The 24,834-nt window shown below is 49.9% G+C and overlaps 1 protein-coding gene across 2 annotated transcripts in view; it reads left to right on the top strand.

Annotated features, from left to right (window-relative positions):
* igsf11 (immunoglobulin superfamily member 11) overlaps positions 1-24,834 on the top strand; it is a 67,312-nt gene extending 42,478 nt beyond the window's left edge. The window contains exons 2-7 of one of the 2 annotated variants that reach the window (XM_040189910.2): positions 14,277-14,440; positions 18,630-18,837; positions 18,984-19,139; positions 20,276-20,398; positions 20,564-20,711; positions 21,345-24,834. In XM_040189910.2, the coding sequence (XP_040045844.2) occupies positions 14,277-14,440; positions 18,630-18,837; positions 18,984-19,139; positions 20,276-20,398; positions 20,564-20,711; positions 21,345-21,888 (1,343 nt within the window). In that variant the 3' untranslated portion in view covers positions 21,889-24,834. Of the gene's footprint in view, positions 1-14,276; positions 14,441-14,484; positions 14,684-18,629; positions 18,838-18,983; positions 19,140-20,275; positions 20,399-20,563; positions 20,712-21,344 lie in introns of those variants that run through there. The other variant, XM_078107884.1, reaches the window with a different exon arrangement.

Below are 24,834 nucleotides of genomic sequence, written 5' to 3'. Positions count from 1 at the left end.
TTACCCAGTTCCACTACATCTACTCCTCTTCATTTCACAGCTGCGTCTACAGCTGTATTCACATAATACAAACACTATAGAAACATTGCAATTAAGGCCAAACAAAAGTTGAGTTTAATGCATGCTCAGTGCATCAAAGACAGTAATGAAAAATATATATAATATGTGCGATCATAACACAGGCAGGAGGCGACCGAGGTGGAAATTTGTGGGCCGACCTGCTAAAAAAATGAATATTTAACATTTAAACTTGTTACCTGTTGTCGTGTTGGCAGATGATCTGAATTCTTCTCCCACCGCTGGTAACACACGGAGCCTCTCATATGATTTGTACACAAGACCCACATGACCACAGCTGCAAAGGAACATGGACACACACACAAACACACACACACACACGCACAACACCTCCGAGGCTCACAACCAGCTCGCCGCCTGTCAGTCAGGCCCTGAGGCGTCTCGGTGGACGCTCGCACACGAAAAGACGTGCAGGAAAGATCAATTGGCTTGCGTTTATCGAGCAACATGCCCCCCCCCCCCTCCATGCCCACCACAAAGTCTCTGACCTGCCCCTCGACAGCAGATGCTGTGACGGTATTGATTTCCTTATATTAACTCAGGCTTCATGCAAAGCCCGAGGCAGAGGAGGGGAAGCAGAGGAAGAGGAGGCGGGGATGGGTGGGTGGGGGGGGGAGAGGAGGGCACGGAGGCCGCCGACACTGTACGCAAGCTGAAAACGATTCACACGGCAGGTGGAAGAGAGTCGCGCGGCTCAAAAAGTTGTTGGAATGTGTAAAACCAACAGCACGACGAGGGGATTTGCTGTGATGATTCACGCGTCCTTTTGGTGGAGATGAAGGATGGCGGCTTCCAGCAGTTGAGCTCGCGGTTCGGACACTTGAGGATTAATGTTTAGCAACGAGCCATATGGATTTTTTTTTTGGGGGGGGCCATTATACACACTTATTTTTCTTCCATATCTGTCCTGGCCCGAGGGGGCTTCGCCCCTTGTCACACATGGAGTCCCGGTCTGCGTCCTGCGGGCTCGTCAGCAAGAAGCAGTCCTGCAAAAACACACTTGGAATGCAAAAGTTCTTTGCATTGAAAAGGTCACAATTCTGGTCAGCAGGGGTCAACGGGGGCGTAAGGTGGTGATGCATAGATACGTTATTAATATCCAACGGGGATTTGTGGAGTGAAAAAGACAATTAAATCAAATAACACAAGGAGCTGCCGGCACTGGCTCTTGAATTATATGGATGATGATGGAAATTAAATAGAATTATTATTAATCGCTCGATTTGAATTTCGATTTGAAGAGATCCTACAGTCTTATCCTCACACCGACCAGTCAGTCCGGAAAAAGAACATTTCAGCGGGGAACTCACAGACAGAGGAATGAAAACGGTTTTAGAACACAAAGGTGATGTGAGTCGTGACGTAACGGGCCTGCAGCCGTGTTTGTAGCGTCTCCGGGAGGCGTCTCCGTGGATCCGTCTTCCTGATGGGCTCCCCGCTCATCGGCTGTTACTCTCTTCCGCCCTCCCTTCCCTCTCGCACGACTCTCTCTTTTTCCCCCCGTCATGCACGCACTTTAATTCTCGCCCCATTTTCTCTTTTCAGCGCAAACTCTTTCTTTGTGGCGGAGGAACGGGAAGGCGTGTTTTGCCAGCCATATGGCGGTGCCAGGGGCGTCCGGAGCAGATGTGCTCGGCATTGGGGCTCTGCTCCGTCAAGCACATGCTCAGACACACACGCACACACACACACACACACACACACACACACACACACACACACAGATGCTTAAAGCGGCGCCTGTTACCGAGGAAGAGGTCACTGACTGACAACAGCATTATCTAACTCCCAGAGTGGAGCCACTATCTGTAGGAGCGACTAAAGCACACAGCGAACCACCTCCGAGTCTTTAAATTAACCGCAATGTGACCCGAGCAATTGGCGTTTAGTGGGTTTCTGTTGAAATGCTGTAAATAACACTTGCAGCATAATGTGAAGGGTATTGTGACGACCCCTGCTGTGGAGGCAGCAGCCTTCCAATGAGATTTGGTGATTGAAGGCACCTGGGCCAGGTGCCCTGAGATTAGAAAGCCCTGTGTTCATTCATTGATTCTGTCGCTCTCTTCTCTCTCCAGCAGACGTCCGGTGTGGTAGGGCAGCCGCCTGTTGAATCCGGTTTTCCTTTGGGTTAAATGCCCTGGACAACACCCACCATTTACACTTTACCCTCATGCACATCCTACACTACTGATAATACTGACATTCGCATCCCATCTGGAATGGTTATGGTTTTTCGTTGTTTGGTGTGTTAAATAAAGAATGTTACACCTCGGAAACCAGTGTAACTCCAATCTTGTCATGGCCCAAAGAGCCAGGTCGTGACAAATGGGGGCTCGTCCAATTCTGGTCAGTGATTTGTTTGATGATCAAGTGTGTAGATTTCGTGTGACGCGTGTTTTTGTGTGGATCAGCTGTGAGCGGTTGGTGCGCGTTTGGTTTGGTGGTGATCGCCAGGTTGTCTCTGTTGCGGAAAGTTTGGGAGTCATGCTGGATTTTGAAGGTTTTGCTCTGGTTCGTTGGTATTGTAGTTCTTTGGTCCGTTGTAGTTGTAGCTCTGGTTCGTTGTAGCTCTGGTTCGTTGGTCCGTTGTAGTTCTTTGGTCCGTTGTAGTTGTAGCTCTGGTTCGTTGTAGTTCGTTGGTCCGTTGTAGCTCTGGTTCGTTGTAGTTCGTTGGTCCGTTGTAGCTCTGGTTCGTTGTAGTTCGTTGGTCCGTTGTAGCTCTGGTTCGTTGTAGTTCGTTGGTCCGTTGTAGCTCTGGTTCGTTGTAGTTCGTTGGTCCGTTGTAGCTCTGGTTCGTTGTAGTTCGTTGGTCCGTTGTAGCTCTGGTTCGTTGTAGTTCGTTGGTCCGTTGTAGCTCTGGTTCGTTGTAGTTCGTTGGTCCGTTGTAGCTCTGGTTCGTTGTAGTTCGTTGGTCCGTTGTAGCTCTGGTTCGTTGTAGTTCGTTGGTCCGTTGTAGCTCTGGTTCGTTGTAGTTCGTTGGTCCGTTGTAGCTCTGGTTCGTTGTAGTTCGTTGGTCCGTTGTAGCTCTGGTCCGTTGTAGTTCGTTGGTCCGTTGTAGCTCTGGTCCGTTGTAGTTCGTTGGTCCGTTGTAGTTCTGGTTGTGGAAGCGTTTAGAGGTTTTTTTTTTCTCTTTCGCGAAGTCGATTGCGCGTGGTCCAAAGAGAAAGTACGTGTTGCCGCCCTGATGCGCTGTGTTTGGAGTTTCCCTGTCAGGTTATAGTGGCGTCTCCCCTTTGGGTTGAGTCAGTTTTTTTTTGTAGTGTTGTGGCAACGTGGTTAGTGTCAGCTGTCTATGGACGGTTGTCTCGGGAGCACGTCCGTGGGATCCTGCGTTGTGGCCTACTTGTGGGTGACTTCTCGGACCTGCTGGTTTCCAGTGCGTAATTACCCACCGCAAGCTGCATGAAGACTAGGTGAGTTTAGTAAGAGTTTGGACTAGGCAGTTAGGGGGAATACTCCGCGGGGCAAGTTGCCTTCGTTTGTGTGCGTTTGGGGGGTAATACGGTGCGTTCTGTTTGGTCTGTCTTCCTTGTCGGGTTTTTTTTTGAGCAGCAGAAGGAGCTGCTGATGTTCCGGTTATACTTGGAAACTGAGCAGAAAATTCAAATCGAAAAGGTTCGGCAGCAAACAGAAAAAATGAAACCGGAATTGCAGCAGTATAAATTGAGTTTGATTTGTGACTGTAAGCTTTCGCAGACTATGGCAGAGGAAGGTTTCCCGGAGTCTGTCCGTCTCGGGTTCGATGTTGAGGCTAATTTGCGTTTAATGCCCAGATTTAATGAGAAGGATCCTGATACGTTTTTCACTTTGTTTGAGCATTTGATCATAGATTGTGTGGGGCCTTTACCAACCTCAAGGTCTGGTTGTTCTTCTCTGCTGTCTGTGATGTGCCAGACAACAAGATATTCTGCAGTATATCCTTTGCGTTCAATTTCTGCAAGATCAATAGTGAAGGCCTTGACACAATTCTTTTCAATTTTTGGCGTTACGCGTGTGATTCAGAGCGACCAAGGTTCGAACTTTACATCGCACTTGTTTGGACAGATGTTGAAACGGTTGAAGGTGACTCATAACCGTGCGTCTGCTTATCATGCGCAAAGTCAGGGAGCATTTGAACGTTTTCACCAGACATTGAGTCCTTGTTGCATGCGTACTGCACAGAGAAAGGGAGAGATTGTGAGGAAGGACTACCTTGGCTGATGTTGTCAGCCCGAGAAGGTGTTCAGGAGAGCACTGGGTTTAGTCCCAATGACCTTGTTTTTGGCCATACAGTGCGTGGTCCCTTGGCAGTTCTGCGGGATGGCTTGGGTGACACTGTCAATGGTCTGAATTGTAGTGGTCAGGGTTAATATTGTGATCATGAAATGTAACTCCTGTCATTCTTCACTTTGTTCTCGTCTCTCTCTTAAAATGCTTCTTTTAGGTACCTGGTTGCAGAGCAGAGCTAGTTTCAATGTGGAGGGTGCTAAGGTAGTATGTTTTTGTTGTTGTTTTTGGAGTTTGCGGTGATCCCTGTCGGGACCCCGTCTTAAGGGGGGAGGTGTGACGACCCCTGCTGTGGAGGCAGCAGCCTTCCAATGAGATTTGGTGATTGAAGGCACCTGGGCCAGGTGCCCTGAGATTAGAAAGCCCTGTGTTCATTCATTGATTCTGTCGCTCTCTTCTCTCTCCAGCAGACGTCCGGTGTGGTAGGGCAGCCGCCTGTTGAATCCGGTTTTCCTTTGGGTTAAATGCCCTGGACAACACCCACCATTTACACTTTACCCTCATGCACATCCTACACTACTGATAATACTGACATTCGCATCCCATCTGGAATGGTTATGGTTTTTCGTTGTTTGGTGTGTTAAATAAAGAATGTTACACCTCGGAAACCAGTGTAACTCCAATCTTGTCATGGCCCAAAGAGCCAGGTCGTGACAGTATATTGAGCCGTATGTTTAAAGAAGAGCCAGCGACTTTTACACAATGTATTTGCAAACAACCGTCCCTTTGGGGCCCCTGAGCTCCAGCAGAGTAAGAGTTGAGTAGAAGTACGTCCTGGTTTATTGAGGTTTTTTTTTATTTTTTTTTTAAACATTTGAGTGACAGGCGGCTAAGCGGCTCGAAGAAGCTGCCTCTGAAGTTCAGAGAGGGAGGAAGCGTCTCTCCAGTGATCACAGTTTGGTGCTCCTCACTTCCTGCTTCCTTCGCTTTCTGAGACAGCCGACTCAGCGGGTTTGTGTTGATTTTTTTTTTTTTTTTTTTGTCGAGCTGTTTTTTGCTGAATAGTAGAAGAACGACGAGGGCGTGTGTATCGTGTGCGTCGTCTTATATGTGTGTGTGTGCGCCTTACGGTGAAGTAAAGTCTTCTCTGAATGAAATGGGATGTAAATTTGACCAGTGTGCAGAATGAGCGTGTGCGCCGCTTCCCCCTGTTTGCTGAGCCAGCGTTTGACCCACATCAGACATCCCAACAGCAGAATTAGTTAGAAAGCATCAAGCATGCTGGTCAACGCCTCCTGTGGGATCGGGCGCATCAAAGGGTGCAACATTTCCCACACAGAAATACTCCTCATCAAATGTGGTATTCATGTCTGATTAATATGTAGCGGTCGATAGCAGGTTGAGGCATGATGCAAAGAAAAGGAATTAGGCAGTTATGTTACAGTATGGCTGAGGGATGAGGGATGACTGATGTTCACGTGACAAGACAAAGCTGTAAAAAAAAAAAGACGCTAAAGAGCCTAAAGTTGCCACTAAATGAGATGAGAGGGAACCGAAAACGAAATTTAAATTAGACCAAAATGTGGGAATCCAAATCTGTCGTTTCGTTTCGTCTCTAAATAACGACACGCGTCACTCCCGGTCGAGGTGGAGTCAGCTGAGAGCAGCTGTTTGCTGCGAGATCACTAACCTTTCTGACACCGGGGCGGAAAGGTTCAGGGCAAGTGTCTGTCTGTGTGTGTGTGTGTGTCTGTGTGTGTGTGCGTGCGTGCGTGCGAGACAGCTGGTCAGTCAATGAGTTGTCAGTCGTTTCTAATATAGCTCAATCTGACGAGCCTGATCCCACATATAGCGCATGTATGTGCGGGAGAGCAGGTTTGGTTTTGTGGGATCTGGGTTTGTTTTTTTACCCGTGATGAGTAATTGACAAACAACGTGAAGCGAGAGACAGAGGCTAAGAATACGTTTACCTCCCGTGGCTGAATTGATTGTTTGAGCCCGTATGTGTACACCGGATCGACTTCACATTGATTCAACCGCACCTGTATTTTCTGTATTTAGTGAAATGCAGGTTCTGCTCACTCAATCAGTTCAGTCCCAATATGACGAGTGGAGCAGAATGACAACCGAGAGGATCACGTAAAAAAACATATCATGTTAGAAAAAGTACAGTTTTAATTTCCTGGTAGGCTTTCTCTCTATTTTACTGATTCATTATTGAGTAAAGATTCATCATGTCTCAACAAGAGCAACAGGTGTGGCCAGATTGGACCAGGCACAATGAGTGGGGACAGATAGAAAGATAGTGAGAGAGCAACCTCTGCCTATTAGCCCGTTGCTAACTGCGCCTGCAGACAGGTTTACCTGAGGCCAAATGCTAAATGCTAACGGCTAAGTGCGGCTTCTGGGGATAGTCATCTAGTACAATATGCAGAGGCTCCGGGCGGCTGATGGGGATCGTATTGGAGACGGGCCTCAGCTGGAGGTGTAGCACAGAGGGGGAAACAGCAAAATAAGACTTTTTTTTAACATATCTTTGGACATGGGACATTCCCCCCCCCCCCCCCGGTCTCCTAACTGCAACCATGCATCCCTCACTTATGTCCTTTCCTCGAGCTGTGCATTAGTGGGACGCGAGGAGAGAGGAAACAAGCGACTGTGTTCAAAGAGGGATGCATGAAGGCTGCAAGGTGGCTGGTGGGGGACAGAGAGTCTCTTTCTTTGGGGAGATCCATCCTGGTCCTCAGCTGTCATTTGAAACGACATGTTGAGCAACATGTGCTGGCAATTTGAAAAACAGCATGTCTTTCCTTTTTGCCGTATGAGCAAGCAGGGCAGCAACGCTTCTGATTGGAGCTGTATATTTGCGATTAGTGTACTCCACTGAAGTTGGTACTTGATGTTTTACTGACAGTGTGTGTGTGTGTGTGTGTGTGTGTGTGTGTGTGTCCGGGGCTGCATGTGCAGAGCCATCTGCTTGCTGCTTTAGCAGTAGTCTTGCAGTGCCCAGGCTTATCTGTGCACGGGGGCAGTGGCCTACTTTAACCTTCTGCTCGCTCGGTGCACGCGGCCGTCGCTCGGTCCGTCACCCGTGCGCCTCGTTCACAGTAACTCTCTGACAAACCATCAGCTTTTACACATCACACCTCTAACTATGCGATTTCATATTAAGTCCAGCGTCCAACAGATTTCTTTCCCCCCAAAGATTATTCCAAAAATTGTTTGCACAACTTGACTTGAGTAATCGCGCACGCTGGTACCAGCAAACGCACACACACACACAAACCTGCAGTGGTCAGCTGCCTGACCACTAACAGCCCGCATCACGAGGCCGTAAGTGGAATACGCTCGGATGCTCATGTGACGGAACGTCGTGCGAGCGGACCGAGGGGTCGGTAGCGCTTGTCATGTGGCATTTGACCAATGTTCTTTGACTTACAACTTCAACGATCGACGATCTCTAATGCCTTTGAAATTACAAAATGTGACAGACGCTCCGTCGGCGTGACAGCTCTGCTTACGGGCCGTTGTTTGTGTTTCCTTGTGTTCGTAGCGGCGGTGCATTAGGAGCGCAGTAAGCCGGGCTAGTCGGACTCCAGCATTAAGCTGCGCAGGCGAGTCTCTGGTCGCTGTCAGGGAGTTGGCGGTCGTTGCTAATAGGTCAGCTGGGAGGGGCGGGGCGGGGGGGGGCAGAGGTTTCTTTCATTGGGTGAGGCAAAAACAAAGGTGAGGAGCGCAGGGGAGAGAGTAAGCAAGTGAAGGAAAGGAGGGATTAAGTGGGCAAAGTCACGTGAGCAAAACAGCTGACGGACGTCGTCCGGATTCCCACCGCAAGTTCGGTCGCGCGTTTTTTTGCCAACATTTCTTTGTTTGTGAAATATGAATGAGGACGTTTTATAATAACGCTCCCTCTGGACGACGGGCACCAAACAGGCCCGTCCTAAAGGCTGGGATTGTTTGCTGACGTGTAGCATCCTCTTACCGTCTTATCTAAATCCAATGTTAGTAATAGAGTTATTACTATCAAATGTAGTTTGAGTGGTTATTCAAAAGATTATATGAGACGTAGAATCGAGTAGAACGGCGGCGTAGTTTGCAGCAGAAGCTCAAAGGAATTGATTGACTTTCTGGAAAAGTTTGAAGAAGATTGACACCACTCCCATGTTTGCACATTATAATGACTGCCTCTCCTTCATACTGCACATGTCACTTTAACTGTAATTTTTCACTTTGTCGTCACTTGTCACTTTGGCACCTTTGGCACTTTATTTTTTAAATATTTTTTAACTTTTTAAATATTTTTAATTTTTAACTTTAACATTATTCTCTTATTTGATACTGTCAGGGTTGCGGGGTGGAAGGCAGGACTCAAACGCAGACTTGTAGAAAACAAAAGACTTTAATAGTCAAAGCTCAAAAAACAGGAACCGGGGGCAAAAGCACACAGACGAGAAACTACGGCGATCCAAGACGAAAGACATGCGTGGCGAAAGACAATGACGCGACAAGTGACACAGGAGACACACTGCTTAAATACACAAGGGAGGTGCAGGTGATTGGACACAGGTGGAAACTATTAGACGAACACAGGGGATGACGAGACAAGGCAGGAAGTGAAGTTACCCGGGGACACGAGTGGCAGAAAACTACAAAATAAGACAGGAAGTGAACCACACCGTGACAGTACCCCCCCCTTAAGGGCCGAATTCCAGACGGCCAACACTAGAGCGAACAAGGGGTGGGTGGGGAGGGAAACCATAGACGTTGGTCGGACCACCCTGGAAACTCTGGCGGGCGGCCTGGCGGGCGGCCAGACGAGCGGGGAGCCTCTGGGGGTCGGCCCGGCGGGCGGTCACCAATCCGGCTCCGGAGCGGCGACTGCAGGGCACGGAACGTCTCTAGAATGGCAGACTCTGAGACACGGGAAACGTCTGGGGTAGTCGTCGTCTGCGTCGTCGGCAGCTCGGGGACACGGGACACCTCCGTAGTCTGCTCAGGCTCGGGGACACGGAACACCTCCGTAGTCTGCTCAGGCTCGGGGACACGGAACACCTCCGTAGTCTGCTCAGGCTCGGGGACACGGAACACCTCCGTAGTCTGCTCCAGCTCGGGGACACGGAACACCTCCGCAGTCTGCTCCAGCTCGGGGACACGGAACACCTCCGCAGTCTGCTCCAGCTCGGGGACACGGAACAACTCCGCAGTCTGCTCCAGCTCGGGGACACGGAACAACTCCGCAGTCTGCGGCGGCTCAGCCCCCCCCATAACCCACCCCGTAGCCCCCCCCTCAAGGGCCGGATCCCAGACGGCCCTCAAATCACCAACGGGAGGGTGGGAGAGGACCATGGGATGGGAGGGAGGGAGCCTGAGTCTCGGAGCGGGGACTGGGGGCGTCGGGGTCATGAGTCTCGGAGCGGGGACTGGTCGGGTCGGGGGCATGGAGCGTGGGGCCGGTACTGGTCGGGTCGGGGGCATGGAGCGTGGGGCCGGTACTGGTCGGGTCGGGGGCATGGAGCGTGGGGCCGGTACTGGTCGGGTCGGGGGCATGGAGCGTGGGGCCGGTACTGGTCGGGTCGGGGGCATGGAGCGTGGGGCCGGAACTGGTCGGGTCGGGGGCATGGGTGAGAGTCGGGGCGGCCCAGCGGGAACGGGAGATCGCTGCGGCGGCCCAGCGGGAACGGGAGATCGCTGCGGCGGCCCAGCGGGAACGGGAGATCGCTGCGGCGGCCCAGCGGGAACGGGAGATCGCTGCGGCGGCCCAGCGGGAACGGGAGATCGCTGCGGCGGCCCAGCGGGAACGGGAGATCGCTGCGGCGGCCCAGCGGGAACGGGAGAGCGCTTCTTCCGCTTGCTCCTCCTTGGGTTAAGGAGGTCCCGGAGCTCGAGGCAGGCGAGCTGATAGCTCCTGGGACCAAAAACAAAATTCGTTTTCCGCTGCCAGAAGGGACTTCTTACGTCCAAGTAGTCCGGACCATAGTCTGGCAGCGGGTCTGCTGAGCCCTTTTTTGGTCGCGTCATTCTGTCAGGGTTGCGGGGTGGAAGGCAGGACTCAAACGCAGACTTGTAGAAAACAAAAGACTTTAATAGTCAAAGCTCAAAAAACAGGAACCGGGGGCAAAAGCACACAGACGAGAAACTACGGCGATCCAAGACGAAAGACATGCGTGGCGAAAGACAATGACGCGACAAGTGACACAGGAGACACACTGCTTAAATACACAAGGGAGGTGCAGGTGATTGGACACAGGTGGAAACTATTAGACGAACACAGGGGATGACGAGACAAGGCAGGAAGTGAAGTTACCCGGGGACACGAGTGGCAGAAAACTACAAAATAAGACAGGAAGTGAACCACACCGTGACAGATACTAACCCATAGCCTTATTCTACTAACCCATTGCGTAGCATTTAATTTAATTTTATTTAATTTTATTTTATTACTTGTGCACTGCTGTCTTGTTGTCTATTGTTACACCGTCTACTGTCACGCACCAACTTGTATGTATGACATATTTTGGCAATAAATGTTTCCTGATTCCTGATGAAGCTAGCAGCAGGTTAGCTTAGCTTAGCAAAAGTAATAGAAAATAGGGGGAAAAGAGCAGCTGGGCACCAGAGCGTACCACCTGACCTCCAGGCGTACGCGTGTGCTCGCCTGCCGGTTCACGCGCGGGGGTGACGCCCATCACGGAGCTCGTGGGGCGCAGGTGTCTTTGCGCGCGATGTGGTCGTGCTTGTGTTTAATTTGATGTTTAAAAGGTATTTATTTGTGTCCTTGCAGAAGATTCGCTTCCACCGCGGCTTCGCCAATGGCGTTAGAGTCCGAAGGGAAATCGCAAGAGGACTCGGAACAAACGCAAAATGTGATCAGAGCGGCCAACTGTCACGCCGGAAGGAGGGGATGCATGATTTTATGCTCGATCTCTTTCTCTTCTGCCACTCACTTCTTCAGAGGTCTCACGCTCGTTTCAAAAGTTTGCTCATCCTGCTCGGCAAACGGCCAAATGTCACAAAAAACGAGGTTACGGCTACAAAAGCTGCTGCAATTATCCGACATCCCCCGTTGAGTTTTACATCTGTGTTGGCCTTCGTTGAGCTGCCTTTCTTTTGTCTGACTTTTAGCACCATCGTTGATGATCTCACTTAAACAGGTGAATGTGTGTGTGTGTGTGTGTGTGTGTGTGTGTTTGTGCGTCCCGGCCCACACACTGAATCCGTGCCAGCAGCTCCTCACATCGCAGCACCGGGGGCATCTGTTGGAAACTGGAATAAAAGTAAAGGCTATGAATAAAAGAGCCGCATGAATAAAAACGCAGGATGCAAATGACTTGCCAAGCAGAGGTTGTGCGCACGCGCGCGTGTGTGTGTGTGTGTGTGTGTGTGTGAGAGAGAACGAGAGAGAGTGAGTGTTTAAGTGAGTGAGAGATTGGAAGTGTTGTATCCACCCCGCATTGTCCTCCATCCCATCATGGCTGCACCTTAGCATGACAGAGTTAGCTCACACACACACACACATGCACATGCACATTTCCATGCTCTCTGCGGTGTGTGGTTTTCTCATGCATTAATCAACAGTAGTTTTGACACTCGGCTCCTGAATGAGGAGAGAGAGGAGTGTTTTTACGGAGCTTGTCTCCTTCGCTCCGCTGGCGCTGCCTGGAGTCACTCCATCAATTAGGCCCCCTCGGAAATCAAGCAGCATCCTTTTCTCCTTTCCTCTGTCCTCCTCCTAGCTCACTCCTCCCCTTCTCCCAATTTTTTATTTATTCCTCCTCCATGTATCCCTTCCTCGTATTGTTCCCTTCCCTTGATCTCTTCCCTTCCCCTGCATCCTCTTTCTGCTCATCAACCCACTCGCTTCCTCTCATAAAGGACCACTTAAAGGTCATTTAATCAGACCTATACGTACTATTATTGGCAAAAAAAGAGGAAAAAACACTCTGACTTGGGCTTAATCAGGGGCATCATTTGTCTACTTCACGTATATCTTTGCAATTCCCTGTCTCATTTCCATCACAGACCCCATTCCTGGAGACATGGAGATGACTAACGCCTGCTGTGCTGCAATCAGCTCCGGGCAAGAAGATGAGAGAAATAAAAGCAGAAACTACTGTAGATTCCAGGCTGCTCTTTTGAGAGCTTTGTACTGAGATCTGTGCAGGATTCATTCTGGAGGAGCAGCTGCCCACCGGACGCGCTCAACGGGCAGCGCTGAAGAACCGTGCAACAGTGAGGCAATGCCTCAGATCTCGTGTCTCAGATGCGGCCCTGAGGGGGAGAGAGGGGGGGGGCAACCGTAACTGCACGGCGGTGGGTGGGACGCCACGTGCGTTGCGTCGAGGTGTGTGTCCGCCTCCTTTGGATCGCGGGAGATTACGCAGAGGTTCCTTAATCCGCTGTTTTGAAACGAGCCCTGCAGCTGTTGTGGGCTTGAGAGGCCGCTGCCTTGGAGGAGGCTTAGGGACGATAAGAAGCTCTTTCTATCTTCGCTCCTCTGGGTCCTCCTCACTCTTTCTCCCGTATCTTTCTTTTCTGAAGTCTTTCTTTCTCTGTCTCTCGCCCTCCTTAAATCCAGTTTAGGAGACTAAACGCGCTGATCTCATGCCGCCAGTGCAATCTCGTTTTTCCATATGGGCCGTAACCCTTTGTGTCAACTCCTGTGCTGCTAAATAAGAGCATTGGTTGCCTGTGTGCGTGAAGTGAGCATTGTGTACACAGAGGATGAAAGAAGATCCGATTAGAGAGGCGACCAAAGACTGGATGGGTCTCAAAAAGGGCTAAAAGTGCGCTTTAAACTGCGGCCGCATGCCCGTCGTATTGTTCCAGCGAGGAGTCACACTGCCGTGAATGCGACATGTACACATTCCAAGTGGAATTGCTTGCATAATGCATGGCACCGAGGCCCGCTGCGCGTGTTGTGTCTGCCAGCAGAAGGAAAGCGTGGGAGGTCTGCGGGTTTTTCGGACACGCCGAGAGGGAGCAACAGGCCGTCTGTCAGCTACAATGTGATGTGATGTTCAAAACCCCCAAATGCAGCAGAAATGCCTGATATTTTGCGACTCGGGAATAATACGCATAACATGACGTATGGTTTGGTTGTGATATTTCTTGCACTTGACATCCGGGTTTGACTCCTGCGTATCACTTAAATGACGCGCTGGCGGTTTCTACTATTGGTTCATGGTATAAGATCATCATCTCACATTATCGCTAACGAGAATGATTCACAGGACGTGATCAATTATCTGTAATCACATCAGTGCCCTCATCCTCCTCACCGTGTTCAGATAAGGGTCCTCCCCATGGGAGCTGTTGGACATGGACACATGCTTGCGAGGGAGATCTAACTCAATTTCGGCGTTAAAGTCTTTAGCCGGTCTAGAAATAGGATGCTGCATGTACATATTTGTCTCTGTGGGTCTGTAACGGCCGACAGCTGGATGCGCGTCGTGGGAAAGACTCTTCCTGGTGCTCCAGGTTTGGGTTTGTTGCACAAGACGGCGAGCTATTCTGGTTTTGTTTGTGTGCCGCGTTGGCAGCAGACGGGGTCTGAAATAACCGTCACTATTGTAGAATCTTTTGATACTGACGCTGTTCCCAGGTAGGCCACGAGAAGCAGGGTGTTTCAGGGAACTGATAACTCGAGAGGCAGCTCCCCCATTAAACTATTGCATATTTTATGTGCTCCTTCGCAGCGAGGTCTAGATGATTGTTTGGCTGTCGAGGGGCATTTCAAAACGAGCTCGGTTCAGACGTCATGTTTGTTGTGCTGCGGAGAAAGGACGCGCAAAGAAATGAAACCCTCCTCACAGTGTCTTTCTAAGTCCAATACACTGCAGAAAGGACAGTACTGCAAGTATTATAAAGCAGGATTGTGCACCGTGCATCCAATTGAAATTGTAGAGGCTGCATTTCGATATCCCCCGGTTGCTGTTCCTGCTTTCCTACTGTGCACCCGAGTCGCTGATCGCCGCCTCTTTTCCCTCCCGCAGTGTGCGTGCGGGCGCTGGACGTGACGGCGTCCCAGAGCAGCGTCCAGGTGGCCCGAGGCCAAGCGGCCGTCCTGCCCTGCTCCTTCACCACCAGCGCTGCCCTCAACAACCTGAACATCATCTGGATGGTGATACCGCTGTCCAACGCCAACCAGCCAGAGCAGGTACACAGCGCTTTATCCGCCCGACGCCGCCGCTGCCACTCAACCCCGGTGGCAGCGCGTCCCTCGTGCATTGTACAGTATGTTGTTGATATTTGCACCCAGCAGTTGCTATAATGTTAATACATGTGCTGAGATGGACTGTACCACTGAGATGCATGTAACTCCAATACTCCAATGAAACGCTGCCGCCTCACGTGGATGTCCGCGCTGCTTCCCCCAACGCCGACCGCACAGTCCAAGCAGGTACACGCGACTCCGTCGGCCCTACGGTGTGCTCAGACACACAGAGAGAGAACCCGAGCTGACCTTATTTATGTGCACGTATGTGCTCGATGTGCAATGTGCCTCCTCTGCAGAGTGCAGCACAAATAGACGAAAGCTCTCTTTCCCTGTGAATCTGAACGCACCTCTAGGAGGACATTAGTTCTGCAAGATGGCTTCATTAGTAAATAGACGTAGCTGTGAGCTTACGGTGTGTGCATAGTGCAGCCTGAGGACAGCGATGTCACGTAGCACTCGATTGTATTGCCTTGGCCGTATTGTTGTGAATCTTGATGAACCTGCCGTTCTCTGCGCTCTTTCTCTTCTCACCTTCCGTCCCCCCCCCCCACCCCTCCCTTGCGGGACTTCCGTGATTCCATTTGAGTTGTTTAACATGCAGCTGCTGGCCATACAAGCTCACCTGCCTCCCTTCACTTTGAACCCCGGCGCCGGTCGGCCGTCCAAATAATACAATCATCTTCTGCACTAATTACCTCTCACCCACGACGGGCTCTACAGCGCAGCTGTTGTCTCCACGCGCACACACACACACACACACACACACACACACACACACACACACAAACTGGCAGACAGACTGCTGGTACAAATGCAGTGTAGATCCACAAGGAGGGCTTTTATACATTTACCGGCTTTGCATATACACACACACACACACGCACGCACGCTGCGCAAAAGAAGTGTGAAAGCCGCAGTGGACGTTTGCGTACAGCCATCAAGCGTAATGCGCACACCTGTGGATGAGGGCTCGCAGTGACATGAGCACGTATGGCCACTTGCTCGTGGATGGATGCGTGCGTGTGACCGTGTGAGGCGAGTGATGCCGGGAGCTGGAACACGTTGGGGACGCAAACGTTAATTGTGCTCTCACGCTGTGCTTTTTGTCGATGGGAACATTATGTAAAAGGTCGAGCACACGCTTTTAAAAAAAAAAAGATTGCACTCTGGCAGATTGAACAGGACATCCATACGTGCATAAAGTGACACACACACACAGAAAAACACTGTGTGAACCGGCGCTCTGCAACCAGGTTGCACGTGTGAATTTTGAATTTCGGTGAGAGGTCTAAACAGTGAGTGATGCATTAAATGTCACTGTAGGGGGAAGAGAACGTCACAAATGATCACAGTTGATGCTAAAAGCCATTAAGAATGACTGAACAGAACCCAGCGCACCACCGGCCGGGGGCCTTTAAGCGGGTGCGCTCGGACCGCTCGGGTCCCACGCCGCTGTGGATCTGAGCGCGGCGCTCAGACAACAGGAGACGTGCCGCCGTACGTTGCGTTGGTGCTTTTCACTCGCTAAAAGCGCCGCCCTGGTTGGTTCCACATCATCATGTCCCTGTGCTGCAAGGTGTGAGATGATCCAGACACAGACACACACCTACACACACTGGCATTAGGCAATGGTGTTATGTTCCTGAGCTGTTGATCCTCTCTAAACCGTTTGTGTTATTAATGCTCCAACAAGAGCTTCATGTTCACTCTCGTCTCGCACCACCTGTGAGACTGATTCCTTAAACCGACTCTGTGGTTGAAATGATTGAAACAGTTGATGTTTCACTCAGGAGACATTCCTTCCATGTGGAGAGACGGACAGACTTTATCTCTTATCTTACATGTTTTGAAATCCAATTTTTCTTCATATTCACCCTTTATTTCTCTCGTTGAAAAGAGGAAAATGGGATCATATTTAGAATTTATACAATCTGGGACAAAAATGGATTAAAGCTTCCTTTCCAGGAATTGAGGAAACGCGTTTTAACACTTCCCCAATGAACTCGCAGGATAAACAATTGTGCATGTTTTGGCGAAATGATTCTCTGGTGAAATCGAGGTCAAAGAAAGCCTGTGGTGCAGAAACGATGTTAATCTGTAATTGAGAACATCTGTGTTTCACGCCAATCAGATTCAAACCTTCACGTGGGAATGAGAGGTCTGCCAGATCGAATACACGCCGCTTTCACGTGCACCCTCGAACGCGACGCCCCTCTCCTCGCTGCCTCCCTGCCGGGCCTGCGCGCCGCATTTCTGCAGGACACGTTGAACGAACAGAAAACTCCGGACGAAGCCAAACACCGGCGTCCGATGCCGTAGCTCTTCCCTGCGGAGAGGCAGCGGAGGAGATGGTGTGACAGCTGCACCGCGCCGTCTCATATGCTCCAATGCGATATCTCCTGTGTTGATTTGCACAGCGGTATTTCTTGCTCTTCCCTCCGGAGACGTCAGTGTGCAGACTCGGCATCAGTACAGTAATTTACCGCGGGAGGGTTTTCACTGTCTTTTATTCTGCCGATACGAGAGCTCAGTTGAAAGACACCGGTCACCATCCCATTGCTCTGCTGCTACGCACAGTACATTGTTGCACCTAATCGACGGACAATTGACATCGTGGCTTTATTTTTTTTAACGAGACAGTGCCAGTGTCCCATTTCTGGGGCCAAGAGGGTCTTTACAGGAAGGATTCCTGTGTGCATCCACCTGTGGCTCAGGCTGGATTCCCACAGTGTGTGTGTGTGTGTGTGTGTGTGTGGGGGTGGGGTTGGGGTCAGGGCATGCAGATTAGATTGTTAGGTCACCAGGAGTGTGCAGCCAGGTCACACCGGTGCCGTCTGTCGGAGATGGAAATAGAGAAGAGGGCAGAGAGCTGCAGACGGACAGAAACTGGAGACAAGAAAACAAATAGGAAAGAAGAAAATAAGTGAAAGAATGAGGCGGAATAATCATCGCAAACACTTTCCAAAAACGTCCCGTACACCGAAACGCGCGCGCACACACACACACACAGAAGATGTGGTTGCAGGCGCTCATCACAGCTGAGGAGCTGCCCATTCATCTGCACATAAGAGGACAAAGCGAGCGTAGGACTGCTCTCAGGAAATCGCAGCCGCGCAATTTACAACCACGGTGGTGCACACATCCCTGTTCCTTCATCAGAACTATCACTCTCTCACACACACACACACACACACACATATGTATGCACGCACACACACACACACAGTGGTGCCAGTTGTTTCCCTGACTGGGTCTTTGAACACTTCAATGAGGGCTCTTTTCACCAAACTGAATAGTCCCTCTGATTCCCCACCACGCTCTGTGTGTACATGTGTGCGCGTACCTCGTGTGGAGCTGGTGAGACTTGTGTGTGTGTGTGTGTCCGTTTGCGCGTGTCCTCTTCATCTTTTGTGTGGGCCCATCTGAGGGGCGGCGAGAGCTGTTTTGCATCCGGCTCACAAACGAGCCGCTCAGCCGGAGTCGGAGGCCCGAGGAGCTTTTCAACAACCGTCGCTCTCTGATTCCCGACTAGAAAGCTTTTGCTAAAATAAAAAAAAGGCCTTAGTTGGCGTCTTGTCATTGGGATTTTGTTGGGAAAATCACTGGTGTAAACATAGAACTTGATTTAGTTTCCTGCTACATCCCGAAGTCGTCCGCCTTTGCTCTTGTTTGATTCACCCGATTGCAGTTTGTATGTTTCCCAGTTCAAACGCTTTAAATGATGCATATCCATTTAGTGGATCCTTTTATCTGAAGAGCCTCGCGGTACCATGAAAGCATACTTTAGTGCACACCCCGGAATCCACCCACTGAGCTAGAAACAACCACTCACAAATAAAACAGATTTTCATTCTCGTTTTGTTTGTTCGTTTCCCAAACGGCATAAAAGTGCGCTCGCTTTCTTCCAGCGCCTCCGCGTAGCGAGGCCGCCCTCTAGCGGCAGAACGGGCAACTGCAGTAAATCGCCACCAAGCACACTCATAAAGCATCCAGCAGTATTTCCTTTCTTTCCCTGAAACCTTTTTTTTTCTCCTTTGCCACTTATGTCAAATGGAGCCCCCCCCCCCTCTCCCTCCCTCCTGTGCGTCCGTAACCTCTCTGTGTTTTCTCTCTCTGGGGGGGGCGCCAGGTGATCATTTACCAGGGCGGCCAGGTGTTCAGCCTCGCCAACCACCTCAACGGCCGCGTGGGCTTCCAGGCCACCATGCCGAGCACAAGTGCCTCCATCTTCATCAACAACACCCAGCTGTCGGACACTGGGACCTACCAGTGCCTGGTCAACAACCTCCCGGACAGAGGGGGGCGCAACATCGGCGTCATCGGGCTCACCGTGTTGGGTAACCGGCCCCGGCGAACGCGTCGCCTCACGACAACTGCAGATGTTTCATTGTCTGACACTTATTTAACTGGGTGGAGGCGAAGCGCTAAAAAGGTCAGCGTTGCGAAGCGGTTAAGGTGACATCTCTCTCTCTCCGTCTGCCAGTGCCCCCCTCGGCGCCGGCGTGTCGAATCCAGGGCGCGCTGGACGTGGGCAGTGACATCATGCTGATGTGCAGCTCAGAGGAAGGTATTCCCACGCCGTCCTACTCCTGGGAGAAGCTGGACGCGCTGCCCAAACTGCCGCACAACGCCATGCAAGGTATAGCAAACAAGCTGGCGGTCGGAGTTCCCTTTTGCCCCACCTTCGCCGGTAAATCTCACAGACGTAGCTTCCACCATCACCGCCACCTGTCATGTGCCGAGCCCAAACTCCCGCCCACCCAAGGGCCACTTCCCCCACCTCACTGATCCCACTGTGGTTGGTTGGTTGGTTGGATGGTTACAAACCCCTGCAAATTTGTGTGTTTGTGTTGTTGTGCTCGCTCTGTCATGCTGAATGCCGAATTTGGCTTCAAATTTAGCTTAGCACCCGATGTTAAACTCTCGGGAGTCGGGATTATCCGAGTCGGGGTTTGTGGTTTTCAGCACTTGCAGAGCGCCGGTGTCGTGGACTCGCCTTCCCTGCTGTGCCGACTGCACAGGCAAACAATCTGCATCACCTTCTTTGTCCGCACACTGCTGGTCTGTAAAAGGCTGATACACAAAAAGTGACTTCATTCACATACACGGCAGATTAGCACAATGCTCCCGGTATTTTGTTTTCTCACGCGACTGGAAAGGCAAATAACGTTGAAGCTACAGAACATTTAGCGTACCTGCAAATTCAGCGACAGTACAAATTGAATCTGAGTCAGTTATGAGCTCTTGTGAGATCATAGTGAGGTATTACACAACGTCACAACTGTGTCGGTAAAAGGCGTTAAACTAACCAAAAGGCAGTGTTCTTGTAGTTGCATGGCACTATTATGCTGTTTATATTATTTTAAACCCTGTAAAGTAAATCTCAATTATTTGCAAGATATTCTATATTGTTATTTCAATATAAGCTATTTAACAGCATTTGTTTTAAGACAAACATAGTATCATTTTGGGAAGCATCTCCAACTGGCGTAACGAGTTTAACCTTCTACGACGAAATAGTCTTTTTTAGCAATAAAGAAACGGCATCCTGGATTTGCCAAAGCCACCCTCATATCTCCGTGTGTGTTCTAGTTCTAGTCGCGACATTTTCATCTCTCGGCTGAGGCCTTTTTATGGGATCCAGTAGTGTGCGGCTCGATGACTCAAAACTCACGACCCAACCCATCGATCATCAGTGAAGATGAAAGGAATACCTACAGCTTCACGTTCTCACCGTATACCTAAAACGCCCGGCTCTGTGTGTGTGTCCTTCAGACCAGATGCAGGGCACAGTGACCCTGAGAAACATCAGCACCGGCACCTCAGGACTCTACCAGTGTACCTCCAGCAACGCTATCGGCAAGAGCACCTGTCTGCTCAACCTGGAGGTGGTGGCACGTGAGTGGGTCCATGTGACGCTGCCGTTGGGACCGTAAAGGGGGGGGGGGGGGGGGGGGGGGGGGGCGGTTATGGAAACGCTGACACGCGGCTGGTGTTAAAAAGTCTTTCCCCTCCATCCTGGAAGCAAGCTGACCACCTTATTGTCTTATTCCCCCCCTGCAGCCCAACCCCAAAGCGTGGGTCTGATCGCAGGAACCATCGCCACCGGGATCTTGGCCGTCATCATCTGTTCCCTGTTAGTGGTGTTCACGCTCTTCTACTGGAAGAACAAGAACAAATACGACGAGGAGGAGATCCCCAACGAGATCAGGTGGGACTTTGTGCGGTTGTTCCTGTGCACTGGATGGTTGCTGATATGACGCTATGGCGTGTGGATCTTTGTAGTCTCTCTTCTCTATTTCAGAAGGCGATAAGATGCAGCCTGATATTTCCCACTCGAGAACGATTAGCGGGTCCGCAGAACAGCCACAAAGAATTAGTTAGAAAAAAAGCTAATTGGATTTACAGTTTGGAGAATTCAGCTTAATTTTATCTCCTGACAGCAAATGTTTCCGTCGCCAGAGGCTAATTTGTCCGTTCAAACAGTGTGTGCGACAATTTCTCCCCTCAATCCCTTTGTGAGTTTATTCTGACGAGACGTTCAGATATCTGGGGCTTTGCTTGATTGATGTCTGCCTCATTTTGGGCTTAATTCTGTCTTCAATTTACCCTCTGACAGCTCTGAAAAGCACATCAAGTATCTCTTATCTCGGCCAGATTTATCGGGAGCCAAACTCATTTACCCCCCAAAAAGAGATTGTTTGAATCCTTTATATGTACATCAGTGTTGTGTTATTTGTACCTTTGTCCGTCTACAGGGCAGAGTTCTATGAGTAGCTTCTATGCCCCTGAAGAGCTCTTTTAATACTGTGTGACTCTCATCGTTCGCGTCTCTCCCGAACAGAGAGGACGACCTCCCCCCCAAGAGGTCGTCGTCGGTGAAAGCGTTCCACGCCGACGCCTCGTCCTCGGAGAACGACACGCTGACGTCCACCAACACCTACAACAGCCGCTACTGGCACAACCCCAAGCCCAGCTACGACACCAACTCCTACACGCGCTACAACGGGGACACGCGCCAGACCGTGTCCGCCGCCCACGGCCACGGACAGGCCCACAACGCGGGACACGGGCCCGCGGCGGCGGCGGTGGCGCCGGGCTCCGCTCCGCTGTCCCGTCACGCGCAGCAGCCGCCGCCGCCGACGTCGTTCGCCAACGGCAGCCACACGCTGCCGCCGCCCAAGACTCTGGTGGTCACCACGAACTCGGCCCCGTCCCCGGCCGCCATGGTGCGCAGCAACGGCTCCGTGGGCCTCAAGCCGGCGGCGGCGGCGTCCGCGCGCGGGCAGCACACGCACTCCTTCGCGGTGAGCCAGGCCACGCTGGAGCGCATGGGCGCGGTGCCCGTCATGGTGCCGGCCCAGAACAGAGCGGGCTCGCTGGTGTGAGAGCCCGACGGGACCCCGCCGGGCGGAGCGGCTACGGGCGGGGAGAGCGGCCCTTTGACCCCCCCCTCCCGCGCCCACGTCCCTGGACGCTTTAACCTGGGGGGAACTAACTCGGACTGAACAGAAGTCCGTTCAATGCAAAGTCCTGGGCGGATGTGGCGTCCGTCGCTTGGATGAATTTGCAAAGCTGCAGAGATGCTTCCTGCAAAAAAAACCCAACTAGTTCCCCATCGTCATTCTTTTGTTCTTTTCAAGGCTGCATCGGTGTGATGATTGTGGGCTTCTTTTTGGGACCCAAAGCCACCCGAGGCGTTGTGGTCTGTGCTGCACGGTCGGGGAGAAGCGAGCTGTGATTCCCCCAGAAATGCACGCGTCTCTTGTTTTAGGATAACAAATTACGCCCATATTATTTCAAATAACTTCTTTTTCAGAGCCGATGAGGATGGTGAATTGAAATAGTGAATGTCAACACGCCTGTCGGGGGAGATAGAAGTGCTAGAACAGGGGTGTCAAACTCATTTTAGGCCCGTGCCAGGTAAGTGGGCCAGACCATTAAAAATTATAGGGGGGGTCCCAGTCGTTTTAAAGGGGTCCCCACACTTTTTCTGCTCGCGAGCTACTTTTCACTCAAACGTTTCAGTCCAACTCATGACGATCTACCCCCTCCCCGAGCAGTACCTGACCTGACGTGATTTTTTACTTTTCCGGTGGCAGGTGATCTGCGGCCGCTGCGAGCGCGACCCCCCCCCCTGGTGGACTTTTTAGGAATAGCAGCGACTTTTTATAGAAACGCAATTTATGTCTTGAGTTTGACGCCTGTGTGTTAGAGTGAGTTGGTGACACGTGTGAAACGGCCTTAGAAGCTCAAAGAGAAGGTTTTACTGGGTGCAATACATCGCATAGGACGCTTTACTTCAACGAAAGCAAACGTTTTAATTACGTTTTTGCACTTTTCCACAGCAATTTTATATCAAAACTGCTGTCTTATGAACAATAACTTAACAACGACATGCCCCCCCCCCATACTTCAGTCATTAAACCTTTCATGTCTTAGTGATATTAGTAGATTTTCGCAGCAGAGATTCAAACGTGGACCTGCAGATGGACATTGTCTGTTGGCGTAATTCGGCACACGTCCCATCGGTGGGACGACGCAGACCAGAGGATGTCTTATTTCATAACTGCTTTACAATGGGGTAAAAGATTACATTTGACATTTAAAGGTGTTTTTCGTCCCCTTGACAAGCACCGATTGGTTTCTGCTGTACATATTGGAACTACCCAAGTAGGCTAGTGATCGTGAATCAAAGAAAACACATGACATACATGACTGATACATATTCTGCAACTCACGTGTCTTAATTTTAAAATGCTTCTTGTTAGACAGCAGGCTGGTTTTCATAGTCACTGTTGTTGTTTCATTGAAGGAATTCTCTTCTTTTTTTTTCTTGGAGTTAAATTTTCTAATAAGCATTGCCATTTCGTTACAAGGTCTTAGGTACGTATGGTTTTACATGAGTAACCATATGTTTGACTACGAGTAATAGGCACCTCTGCTGTATATGGTAGAACGTTTCACTGTGTTTCTGACCGACTGTATTTATATTTTAACCAAATCTCACCAGCCTGTTAAAAGAACTGTTACAGTGTTCCCAGATTTATCAATCCCTATTTCTAATTGTGCATTTCCTCAATGCCCATTACTAATAATTTGTTGTAGCTACGATGCAATATTTAATGCAGCTATTTTTTGTGTTTGACATGCAATATTCCAAAGTGGGATTATTTTGTTTAAGGAAATTCCTATTTGTTTTTGACACATGAGATTCAATCGAATGTGCTTTTTGGCATTTAAATATAGAGACAAACTAGGTTCTAACGTTACGAAACATGCTCCAGCTTTAACACATATAATCTCTTTATTTATGTTGCAGTTTTCTTTTCTTCATTTATATTACTTAGTCCAGTTAACTTCACTGGCTTTTATTTGGGGACGATTACAATTTATGTTTTCAAGGGCGTTTCATCATAGGTGTTATATTACACTCAAATACGTAATACTATTAATTAATGCTTTAAAAGAAATTTAGTTTGGAGGGTTGGCAGCTACCTTTAAGTGGTATTGGCATATTATTTTAGACTGGAATCCTGAACAAACAAATGCTCTTTAATCCCAATAAATATGTGGACAATGTGAGCAATAAATAAAAGCCACGGCGAGGTGCATTTGTTTTATTGCCGTCATCCCCGCTAATTCTCTCATTTATGGAGTAAGAAACAAGACCTGCCGACTCGTCACAACTCATTTTCCTCCACAGCTTGTCAGTGAAATAAGTCTGATGTTCAAGCTGACCTCCATCAAACGGTAAACCCTGTGTTGTTATCAGTTAGTACAACAATATGCTTGTTCATCTGTACATTTGACCCCAGTTTGCTGTCCGATTCAAATACAGTCAGCTCATCAAAGCCCCATTAATAGACTTTTTTACTCTGATAGTGTTTTTATATTGAATTTATTTTCACTGGTCCTTTTCTCCCGGAGTAACCGCCCCGAACACCGGCCAACAATATGAAAGGAGAATTCCTCTTCTGACATCTCTGGGTCGGTTCCTCCCAGAGAAATGTTTTAAAGTGAGATTATTTTACTAACTCCGCCCTTTGTTTGCAGGAACAGTGGAGCAAAGAAAACTACTGAGACTTTAACCCAGATTGAATAAAAATATCTCATCTTCCACCCACACGCCAACACGCACAGGCTGGCGTGTTGTGCAGGGTGATACGTGGGTTATGTATATAGATAAATATGGATTTGTGATATATTGCCAATAGTTACGCCAATCTGTAAATATGTATGAAAAGACATATTGTTCTAACTGTTGGGTTCAAATGAAATAGGAAAAATAACACTGGAACTTGTAGTGAATAAATATTGTTAATACATTCTAA

This window comes from Gasterosteus aculeatus, chromosome 1 (genome assembly GCF_964276395.1).
Source record: "Gasterosteus aculeatus chromosome 1, fGasAcu3.hap1.1, whole genome shotgun sequence".
NCBI lineage: Eukaryota > Metazoa > Chordata > Actinopteri > Perciformes > Gasterosteidae > Gasterosteus > Gasterosteus aculeatus.
This window is presented reverse-complemented; position numbering and strand designations above follow the sequence as displayed.